The following is a 12,500-nucleotide window of genomic DNA, read 5'->3' as shown; positions in this document are numbered from 1 at the left end:
AGGACACGGAGCAGCCAGCGGCCCGAACCAAGGCGCGCGGCCCGCCGGCACGGCCGCACACCGGGCCCGGCGCGCCGCGGGGCCCATTACGCGTCTGAACCGGGAATCAACGTTCCTCCACAGCCACACACACACACACACACACACACACACACACACACACACACACACACACACACACACACACACACACACACCAGCACTCAGCACACATGTTGATTAGCGGTGTAAATACGCAATAAGTACTCTGTTAGCCGGCTGAATAGAGGCGATAATGGGCCGTTATCTTATCCCGCCGGGGGGGAGGGAGGGAGGAGTGGGGGAGGGGGGGGGTGGATGTCCGCGTTGGTCGACCCGCAGAGAGAGAGCCGCTGCTGCAGGAGGGAAACGCGCTGATCGGCTCCCCGCGGAGCAGCGGGCGGAGGCCGGTAATGAGATGAGAAATAACGCGCAGCGGCTTCGTGCTGTTGGTTATTTTAGTTACTCACAAACAAATATACAATGCTTGATTACAGTTGTTCCGCGCCGTTACGCGCGCGTGCACCGACAGGTTAATGTCTTATTGTATGACTTTAGTAATCGTGTGTGCCTTGGGAGGGTTTATACGAAAATTGCATTCATTTCATAATAATGATTACAATAAGACTCGAGCCCACGTATGAATTACCTCCTCTCCACAACGTGTTGCATTAGAATAAAATAAGTAAAGAATGCAATGGAGTTTTTAAATTGGTTGAATTTGTCAATTAGAACTAGAAAATAATAACAAAATACTTGACCGGCGCAAAGCTGCGCGCGTGCTCTTGTTCCCCGTGAGATAATAATATAATGTGGAGCAATACGAGTGTGTTCCTCTTATAGATTTATTATCAACAATTAAAAAACCTCCTGAAACTCTTTGTGTCCATTTTAATTAAAAGATTATGTCCTGATTACCGGAGGTGTTTTGGATTTGACCCTGAATGCATCTCCTGACTGTAATCACCAATGCAAATGTCTCCGTAGATGATGCCTTCGCTGACAAGGGAATAATCGGATTACTGTGTGACCCAGCAACGGAGTTCTTCCAAAAGTCTGCAAACAGAGCAGATTATCTTAATTGAATTAATTCTCAATACACAGATGCTGCGCGGCCGCTCACGCCGCGCGGCATCTGACCCCAGAGCAGCCGCTCCGCCGTGACGTCACGGCCGTATAAAAGCAGCGGTGCGCTCAACAGGTCTCCTTCAAACCAGAAGTCCGCATCCTCCAGACGAGAGCTCGCGGAGCCGCGCGCGCGCAGGGAAGAAGAGCAGTGCGTCCAGAGCCGCCATGGCGCAGTCCTAGAGCCGCCGGAGCGCCGTCAGTCCGGAAGGTTTCCCCCAACTCGAGCCTCCTACCCGAAGCCCCGTCTCCTGCCGCCGCTCTCCGGGGTGATGCCCGCCGGGATGTTCAGCATCGACAGCATCCTGTCCGGCCGGCCGACGTGCAAGGAGCCGCTGCTGCTGCACCGGAGCGGCCCGGTGGTGCTGTCCGCCGGCCTCTCGGACTCTATCTACACCGACTACAACGGACTGTACTCGGCCGCATGCGGGCCTTCTCCCCCCGGCGTCCAGTCGGTGAACAGGACCCGGATCGGATATAACGGCTACTACTACGGACAGCTGCACGTGCAGGGCACCGGAGGGGCGCCGCCGTGCTGCGGCTCGGTGGCCGGCCTCGGCCCGCAGCAGTGCCCCTGCATCCCCGCAGGTAGGACACCGAGTGTTCCTAGTTTTCCTGGAGCTTCTCACTTCACTTCAATTTCATATATATATCAATTGCGAGAATACAAATACTCTCATTTATATACGTAGATATGTGTATATCACTTACGAGAATACAAAGAGTTGCTCTCTCTCTATATATTTATCGATATATATATATAAATAGATATAGATCAATTTCGAGAATATTTAAGAGTTGATCTATATCTTTCTCTCACTATATATCTATATATCTATAGATATATAGATATACATCAATAACGACAATACAAAGAGTCTCATTTATACACTCATATATGTATGTGTATATATATTATGTGTTATATATATATATATATCAAAAACGAGAATAAACAGAGCTCATTTAAAAATATATACATATCTATATGTATATTTATACATATACATATATATATGTATATAAGAAATATATATTTGTATACGTATATATATACACATTTATATATATATATATAAATACACATATGTAGATTTGTATACATGTATATACATATAATATAAATGAGAGATGTTGCGACCAAATAACTCTTTTTATTCTCGTTCCTGATATATATATATATATGCACATATATGTATATATATATGCGCATATATGTATATATATATACATATATATACATATATATACATATATATATATGCACATATTTGTATATATATATATTTACATATATATGCACATCTAAATGTATATATATGTATATATGTAAATGTATATATATACTATATTAGTATTTGTAACCTGTAGTAATGTGTTTCTGTGACAGTTTAATTGTAAAAACCATAAACATGTATTATTGAGTTGCATTAACTCATCACGCGTCGGACTCCAGGTGATATTAAATGCGTGGTGACGTTATCTGGTTGTTTGGGGACCCGGTGCACGCGCGGCGGGTTCGCGGCCTTGCGCCGTCTCCATCGCGGCGCTTGACGCGTCAACCGGCACACAGGACCGCCGGTGACCGCCGGTCTGCCCGGTGGACCGGGAGCAGACTGTCACTGTGAAAGCACACGTGCACGAGAAGAGACCGCGCCTAAGTAATGCGGCCTCGGCTGTGCGCGCGCCCACCGTGCGTGTGAGCGCGCGCTGCGGCAGTCCGGTGACGTTTCTCCCGTGCTCCTCTCCCCGCCGCGCAGGCTACGACAGCCCGGGCTCGGTGCTGCTGTCCCCGGTGCCGCACCAGTTGATGTCCTACATGAACATGGGCAGCCTGTCGCGCACCGAGCTGCAGCTCCTCAACCAGCTGCACTGCCGCCGGAAGCGGCGCCACCGCACCATCTTCACGGACGAGCAGCTCGAGGCCCTGGAGGGCCTCTTCCAGGAGACCAAGTACCCGGATGTCGGCACCCGCGAGCAGCTGGCCCGCAAGGTCCACCTCCGGGAGGAGAAGGTGGAGGTCAGAGGCGCTCCTGCTCTTTAGGAGTCATTCAGAGACTCAGTTCATTCAGGAACACAGTTATTATTAATAATATTATTATACTTATTCATATGTCTTCTTGGTGTCCGTTATCCATTCTAATTACGACATGTTTAGTCTCACTTCTCTCCTCAATTCATCGGCTAATGAAGTTCATCAGAAACATTCAAATGAAAAGGAGGTGACGTCTTGAGGCTTCAAATCATATTTTGTAATATTTTCTTTGGTTCAACATATATATTAAAAAAGAGCCTTTTTTATAGATTACCAGGCGAGACATTAATTAAATAATACTAATAATACTAATACTACTACTGCTAATATTACTGAGCATTATGTTTAATTATTCAACCGAAGAGGTCCAGCTCTAAGTTTATTTTAATTTGAACACAACGTCACTCTATTCGTAGGTGACATTATCAAGTTAATATGTTTTTTGTATTGAGAAGTAGGTAAATATATATATATATATATCTATACATGTATTTTTTAATTAAGACAATAACTCACAATAAATACGGGGTGGCTTCCAGCCAGTAATTCAAAGTGACACAATCCAGATAACATATATACAATAAAAGTTCCACAATAAACATGAAATAAAGACAATTGTTTTTCTGTAAAACCTGACGCATGAGACCATAACTTAGTTATTACAGTGTTCTTCTTGTCTATGAAGTGGAGGTTCATAAAGACCATAACTTAGATATTAAAGTGTTCTTCCTGTCTATGAAGTGGAGGTTCATAAAGACCATAACTTAGATATTAAAGTGTTCTTCCTGTCTATGAAGTGGAGGTTCATAAAGACCATAACTTAGATATTAAAGTGTGCTTCCTGTCTATGAAGTGGAGGCTCGCGAAGACCATAACTTAGTTATTACAGTGTTCTTCTTGTCTATGAAGTGGAGGTTCATTAAGACCATAACTTAGTTATTAAAGTGTTCTTCTTGTCTATGAAGTGGAGGTTCATTAAGACCATAACTTAGTTATTAAAGTGTTCTTCTTGTCTATGAAGTGGCGGTTCATAAAGATCATAACTTAGATATTAAAGTGTGCTTCCTGTCTATGAAGTGGAGGCTCGCGAAGACCATAACGCGGGTGTTAAAGTGTGCTTCTCTTATATGAAGTGGAGGCTCATAAAGACCATAACTTAGATAGTAAAGTGTGCTTCTCTTATATGAAGTGGAGGCTCGTGAAGACCATAACGCGGGTGTTAAAGTGTGCTTCTCTTATATGAAGTGGAGGCTCATAAAGACCATAACTTAGATAGTAAAGTGTGCTTCTCTTATATGAAGTGGAGGCTCGTGAAGACCATAACGCGGGTGTTAAAGTGTGCTTCCTGTCTCCACCGCTAGGTGTGGTTCAAGAACCGGCGCGCCAAGTGGCGGCGGCAGAAGCGCTCCTCCTCCGAGGAGTCGGAGAACTCTCAGAAATGGAACAAAACGGCCAAAGTGTGCGCGGAGAAGCGCGAGGAGGAGGAAGAGGAGGAGGAGGAGGGCGCGAAGAGCGAGGTGGACTCGGACAGCTGATCGTGCCGCGGGCGCGTGTGCGCGGGCGCGTGTACATATGTCGGGAGCGGCGTGCTGGTGGTGTGGTGATGAAACGTGTTGCCATGTTGCACATTGTACATAATCTACATTTTGTATCATTGACTCCGCTATTTATATTTAATTTAAGTGCTTTGGGGAGGACTGGCTGCATGCACCGGGATGTGAAGTGCTGTTATATATACTGTGTGTGGGTGTGAATACGTGTGTGTGGATATTACGTGTTGTACACCCCCCCCCCCTCCTCCTCCCCGGTGTAACCCTATTCATCGCGCTCGGCACGTGGAGCCTGAACGCAGCATCATGAGCTGTTTGTGCCGACATCTGTGTTGTTGTTTTTTTTATTTTGACAAAATAAATAAGCACGCCTGTACGTAAAAGGACTATTCATTAAAATATAGATGACACATAGCAACACGTGTGTGTGTGCGTGTGTTTGTTCATCCGGGTATTCAAGCCTTTTAATAGGACAGATTGGACAAAACATGTCCCGAATTATTGAACAAGAGACACATAATAATAATAATAATAATTGTAATAATTATAATAATAATATTTAAATGATATTCAAAGGACGACACCGGGTATAATATTATTAATAATAATAATATTTAAATGATATTCAAAGGACGACACCGGGTATAATATTAATAATAATAATATTTAAAGTTGGCATTATTTTTGCCTTAAATTAACAAACCAACTTATCAAGAGTTTTTTGGGGGAAAATTAGAATCAGAAATTATTTCATAATTAACACAATATTTATATTATTGTACATATGACTGTAAAATATTGGAAATATTGGCGAATACATGTCTTAATCTCTGCTTTACTTTATTGCAATTATTTCTGGGTAATGTGTGTGTCGATGCGGCCCAATGGGAAGCCTCCGTTTGACCCTGTGAAATATGTGGAAGATATTTTACCCGCAACATGTGTGTGCGCGTGCGTGCGCGTGTGCATGGTAGCGTGACCTCTGACCGGGACCCGTGACTACCTCACGCCGCTGGTCACAGCTGATACACGGCACCGGTACATCAGAGGGTGTGGGTATGTGTGTGTGTGTGTGTGTGTGTGTGTGTGTGGGAGGCGCGTGACCGATCCGCGTGCACAGATACGGAGGAAGAAGAAACGAGAGGAAGAAAAAAAGCTGAGAGAAAAAGTGAGACTCACGCGCGTAATCACGTTCACAACACGGTTACTCCAACAACAACAACAACAACAACAACAACAACGAAACGAGTTGGTTCTTTATTTAATAAAATAATAATGATGGAAACATCGACACATAATCCTGTAAAGCAGAATTACGTGAAAATAAATATGAAATAATAGAAACCGGTTCATCACGTGATGTTCACGACTTATTATTCCTGCTTTTCTTAATTTGAGAATGTTGTAAACTCTTACATTGAGGAACACAGCAGCTGCTTCTGGAACTGGCAGTTATTATAGTGATCTAATTATTAGGTACACCTAAATCCACCGTTGTATGTGTGTGTATGTGTGTGTGTGTGTCTGTGTGTGTCATATCAGAGCTGCAGGTCCCCTTGATGTTGGTAAAAGAGGAAACACGTGACTTAAGTACACCTGTCATGTTCGTGCATTTACATAATTTAAACAATGTTAACCACATTCTATAATCACCATGTCTATAATGCATTATTAACATCATTTAAATATGTCATAATGTTGCTTATATCCCTGTTTTATTATACTCATGGGCTTTAATAAACAGTCATAATGCTTCATAACAATAATCCTTATCATTACAAAGCATTTAATGAATTATAAGATGTTATTCTTCCTGTTCACTGAAGTTATTTTGTTTCTAGACATTGCACCAGTTTGTATTAAAGTGGACGGAAACGTTGAAAAGTAGAATTTATGAAAGAGCTCTTATGGATGACATGTCAATAGGTGGTCCAGGTGTACCTAATAAAGTGGCCCCTGAGCTACAGCCCTTAAGATAGAAACACATCTTTAAAGCCTTAAACGTTTTAAAAGAGAGGACAGCTTTTCAAAATAAGATTCCCTCAATAAAATTTCTTTCAGCTGCACTCGTAGTTATATTTTATAAATGAGTTTATTAACATTAACATTGGGTATTCTATCAGTATTGTTAGACCCACAATGAGAACAGATAAGTATTGTTCTCAAAGGTCAGAGACATAACGATCATTTAGAGCACATTGACAGAGAAGTCAGTCTGAATGTGATGAATAAAACAACCCTGTGTCCGAGGCCTCGCTTCTCTCCGGGCTGAAGCTCTCACCACGGTCCACTTCAATGTGTGTTTAACAAAGTCAACGTTGGACTTTTTCTTCATGTTTATTATATAATAAATAAAACCCACTTCACGGCCTCCGGAACTACGACGGGAACCAAGAACATACCAGACACTGTTCATGGAACATATCAGAGATATTAAATCAATGAAGCACTTCAGTTATTCATTCCTCCTGTTCCTCAACCACTTCTAAAGGAAAAGGCCACACACACACACACACACACACACACACACACACACACACACACACACACACACACACACACACACACACACACACACACACACACACACACACACACACACACACACATGCACACACATACACCACACACGGTCAAATACACTTGATATTGACAGCATCAACATACATTTGAACCATCATTGCATATCTGTATATTTATGTATACAAAAATATATGTATAAAACAATTTTTAAATTATTATAATTTAACACATTTTTTTCATATAGTTCATTTTGAATCATCATATAATTTTGTACTACGGACTATCTGTCGAAGAAAAGAAACCAGAACAATTCCAAAATGCAGAAGACTTTGCCTTTTTGAGGGACTATGTATATTTATATATATAAATATATATATACACATAATATATAGAAATATACACATTATATATCTATATTTATGAAAAAAAGATATATGTACACTACCGTTCAAAAGTTTGGGATCACTGAGAAATGACTTTATTTTTCAAAGAAAAGCACTGTTTTTTCAATAAAGATAACATTAAATTAATCAGAAATACACTCTCTACATTGTTAATGTGGTAAATGACTATTCTAGGTGGAAACGTCTGGTTTCTAATGAAATATCTCCATAGGTGTATAGAGGCCCATTTCATCATCACTCCAGTGTTCTGATGGTACATTGTGTTTGCTAATCGCCTTAGAAGACTAATGGATGATTAGAAAACCCGTGCAATTATGTTAGCACAGCTGAAAACAGTTATGCTGGTGATATAAGCGATACCGCAGTATCAAGTGCACAAACAACGAGACAGCTTCAGAGGTCAGGCCATCGGAAAAGCATCTGAACAAGGACTGAGACCCTCATTAACACTACACACCAGAACATATTCTGTGATATCTATATAGCCATGGTGTGTATATTTTATTACATTGTTTATATACATATATATTGTATATATATATTGTATATATATATATATATATATATAGTCTCAAAAGTATTTTTTATTTTTATGTTTATATATATATATTGTCATGATGTATATTCTATTACACTGTTTTTATATATATTGTTATATTTTTCTTCTTTTTTTGTGTGGATGGATATTGTTATTCTCATTCTTATTCTTTTTTAGTCTGCTACTGCTGGGATGTTTTTACATATAAGAATTTCACGAACCGATTATACTTGTATAAAAGGGGATGTGACAATAAAAACTTGAAACTTGAAACTTGAAACTGGCCTTCCTTTGAGCTTGAAGTTTGTAGAACAAAATTAATATTTCAAATATTAATCATTATTTCTAACCTTGTCAATGTCTTGACTACATTTTATACTCATTTGATAAATAAAAGTGTGATTTTTCATGGAAGACACGAAATTGTCTGGGTGATCCCAAACTTTTGAACGATAGTGTATATATATATATATATATATAAAATGAATAATATACACATATATATATTTATATATATCTATGTATATATAAAATAAATAATATACACATATATATATATCTATATATATTTACATATAGAAATGTATATACACACATATATATATGTATATATATATACATATTTACAAATATATATATATATATTTACATATTTACATATATATATATATAATATTCTCCGGCGTCAAAACAAATGAAAACCTTTCCTGAGTGTTATTTGTCATTCAGAGGACGAGGATCCACTTTAAGGATTTACTTTTATTTATTTATTTACCTCCTCCGCGGCTGCGTGACGGTTCAATAACAATCTCTACAGTTTCAGTCTGAAGACCCATAATTAAAACTGGCTCGTGACACAATGAACGAGACTAATTAATGCAGACGAGTAAAACACCCATTCAAAATATGACAGAATGTCCTCCGATTATCTCAATAACACCGTGTATTATTATTATTATTAAGGTCATAATAAATAACAATATGTATTATTATTATTATTATTATTATTCTAGGTCATAATAAATAACACTGTGTATAATTATTACGGTCATAATAAATAATACTGTGTATTGTAATACTCAAGGATTCAGAGATTTAACCCGGAGGATCCTCTAATGCATTTTAACATGAAACACAAACAATATCTAGAATTAGAATATACACTTTTATTAATCCCCAAGGGGAAATTAGTTCTCTGCATTTAACCCATCCTTAGTTATTAAGGAGCAGTGGTCTGCAGTGATGCGCCCGGGAAGCAACTGGGGGTTCAGTGCCTTGCTCAAGGACACTTCGACTTGCAACTAATGGGGAGAGCGGGGATCGAACCCACAACCCTGCAGTTGCAGGACGGCCCTCTTACCCCACTGAGCTAAAGCCGCCCCTCTATATATATCTATATACTGTATATAGATATATATGAATAACTATCGTGGTCAATCTCATGACCATCCTCAGAAAGTAATCAGAGATGCCATGAGACAGTTTTTGTTCACCGGTTCACTGACAATGTCTTTATTTATGGGTAAGACACCATTCTTTACTATCAGTTTTAACACATAGTAGAAGTATTATATTATATTATATTATATAAGGAATAATACTCAAACATTCCTTTAGTCTGAATGTTAGTGTCTTGATCGAGGAGAATAAACACTTTTCACAACCTGGCAACCTTATAACTATTATTATTATTATACTTATTATTCTAATAATACTAATTATTATTATTATTCTAATAATATAGATGTTACGTCATGTTGGCGTTTGGAAAAACTATTTATTGGTTTATTAGTCAACCTTTATAGTTATTCTTATTAAAGGCTTAAAAATGAAATAGAACACATGAGTCATTTAAGAACCATCACAATATATAAAATATACATATATATATATATATATATAATATATATGACCATTTTCACACTGAGCCACGTGATTTATTTTGGGAAATAATAGTTTTTTAGTCGAAGTACATACTGTATATGTGGATGACCTCTATAGCTGTAAATAATTAAACTCTAATATTAATTAATTAAGTGAACAACCTTTGAGTGTTCTGAATAAATGAAGGTCACATGGAGCTTCATCATTAACTCAACAGCACACGTACAGGGTCAGTTCCTGGACCATGGAGGTCTGGATCAGGGTCCATGACTACCACGAAGGATTCTGAATGTCTGTCGTACTTGATGTGAGGTCAAAGGTCAGGGGTCAGGGGGTGTGGTATGTGGACAGGTGGTAAAGCCCTCTGAGGGGAGCTTGTGATATATAAAATAAACTGAATTGAGTTGAAATGCATCCCTCAGTAAACACTGTAAACAAGAGTGTGCGTCTCATTCTGGTCTGTCGGGTCGGATGCTTTAGGGGCGGAGCTACAGGGTGATTGACAGGTCGCTGCCACGGCGCTCTAAAAGGACTGTAAGTGTTGATAACCCTGTTTACCCTCAATGTGCACTTAACATCTGCAGTGGACATGAATCATAACCAAGCCAGGTGAATGATCACCAGCTGGCTCCGCCCCTTTGTCCCAATATGAGGCCCATGTCTAAAAAAACAAACACAAGATAGCAGGGGCCGCCACACACACACACACACACACACACACACACACACACACACACACACACACACACACACACACACACACACACACACACACACACACACACACACACACACAGGTTCAGACATGAATTACATTAAAAATTATACATTTAGTCATATTCATTGAATATTTTTGGAGCTCAGTAACTCTGATCATCTGGTCACATGACATCTATTGTTCATCTGGTCACATGACATCTATTGTTCATCTAGTCACATGACATCTATTGTTCATCTGGTCACATGACATCTATTGTTCATCTAGTCACATGACATCTATTGTTCATCTGGTCACATGACATCTATTGTTCATCTGGTCACATGACATCTATTGTTCATCTGGTCACATGACATCTATTGTTCATCTAGTCACATGACATCTATTGTTCATCTGGTCACATGACATCTATTGTTCATCTAGTCACATGACATCTATTGTTCATCTGGTCACATGACATCTATTGTTCATCTGGTCACATGACATCTATTGTTCATCTGGTCACATGACATCTAGTGTTCATCTGGTCACATGACATCTAGTGTTCACCTGGTCACATGACATCTATTGTTCATCTGGTCACATGACATCTATTGTTCACCTGGTCACATGACATCTAGTGTTCACCTGGTCACATGACATCTATTGTTCATCTAGTCACATGACATCTATTGTTCATCTGGTCACATGACATCTATTGTTCATCTGGTCACATGACATCTATTGTTCATCTAGTCACATGACATCTATTGTTCATCTGGTCACATGACATCTATTGTTCATCTGGTCACATGACATCTATTGTTCATCTGGTCACATGACATCTATTGTTCATCTGGTCACATGACATCTATTGTTCATCTGGTCACATGACATCTATTGTTCATCTAGTCACATGACATCTATTGTTCATCTGGTCACATGACATCTATTGTTCATCTGGTCACATGACATCTATTGTTCATCTAGTCACATGACATCTATTGTTCATCTGAATCACATGACATCTATTGTTCATCTAGTCACATGACATCTAGTTGTTCTTGAATGGTCACATGACATATATTGTTATTTCATCTCTGGTCAAGCATGACATCTATTGCTTCTACCTGGTCACATGACATCTATTGTTCATCTGGATGCTCCATGACATCTATTGTTCATCTGAATGCACATGACATCTGTATTCATCTAGTCACATGGAGCATCTATTGTTCTGTCTGGTCACATGGCATCTATTGTTCATCCCAGGACACATGACATCTATTGTTCATCTAGTCACAATCTTGTTCGTCATTTTACACTGGGCATATTGTTCATCTGGTCCGCAGCCTTCGTGGTCACATTACATCTATTGTTCATCTGGTCACGCTGACATCTATTGTTCATCTAATCACATTAGCATCTATTGTTCATCTGGTCACATGACATCTATTGTCGGTCTGGTCACATGACATCATTCTGTTGTTCATCTGGTCACATGACGGTCTATTGTTCATCTGGTCACATGACATCTATTATTCCACCTGGTCCCGCAGCATGTGTTCAATCTGGCCACACATTACCTATTGTTCACCTGGTCATGACACCAGCATCTATTATTCACCTGGTCACATGACATCTATTGTTCATCTGGTCACATGACATCTATTGTTCATCTGGTCACATGACATCTATTGTTCATCTAGTCACACCTTGACATCTA

General features: G+C 39.5%; 1 protein-coding gene across 1 annotated transcript; it reads left to right on the top strand.

Moving 5' to 3' along the window:
- The first annotated feature begins 1,269 nt into the window (after positions 1-1,269).
- On the top strand, positions 1,270-5,140 carry gsc (goosecoid). Its single transcript, XM_056425864.1, has 3 exons — positions 1,270-1,731; positions 2,904-3,163; positions 4,540-5,140. The coding sequence occupies exons 1-3, from the start codon at positions 1,416-1,418 to the stop codon at positions 4,711-4,713; spliced, it is 750 nt and encodes a 249-aa protein (XP_056281839.1). The 5' UTR covers positions 1,270-1,415; the 3' UTR covers positions 4,714-5,140.
- The last annotated feature ends 7,360 nt before the right edge of the window (positions 5,141-12,500 follow it).

The sequence above is a fragment of the Pseudoliparis swirei genome, chromosome 11 (genome assembly GCF_029220125.1).
Source record: "Pseudoliparis swirei isolate HS2019 ecotype Mariana Trench chromosome 11, NWPU_hadal_v1, whole genome shotgun sequence".
In the NCBI taxonomy this organism is placed as follows: Eukaryota; Metazoa; Chordata; class Actinopteri; order Perciformes; family Liparidae; genus Pseudoliparis; species Pseudoliparis swirei.
Note: the sequence above shows the minus strand (reverse complement) of the source record. Positions and strands in the feature narration are given on the sequence as shown.

What these genes read in the sequence shown, in the direction of transcription:
- gsc (XM_056425864.1), top strand. Translation starts at nt 1,416, where the DNA reads ATGCCCGCCGGGATGTTCAGCATCGACAGCATCCTGTCCGGCCGGCCG. An exon ending in GTGCCCCTGCATCCCCGCAG is followed by an intron (nt 1,732 to 2,903) that starts GTAGGACACCGA and finishes CCCGCCGCGCAG; the next exon opens with GCTACGACAGCCCGGGCTCG. An exon ending in TCCGGGAGGAGAAGGTGGAG is followed by an intron (nt 3,164 to 4,539) that starts GTCAGAGGCGCT and finishes CTCCACCGCTAG; the next exon opens with GTGTGGTTCAAGAACCGGCG.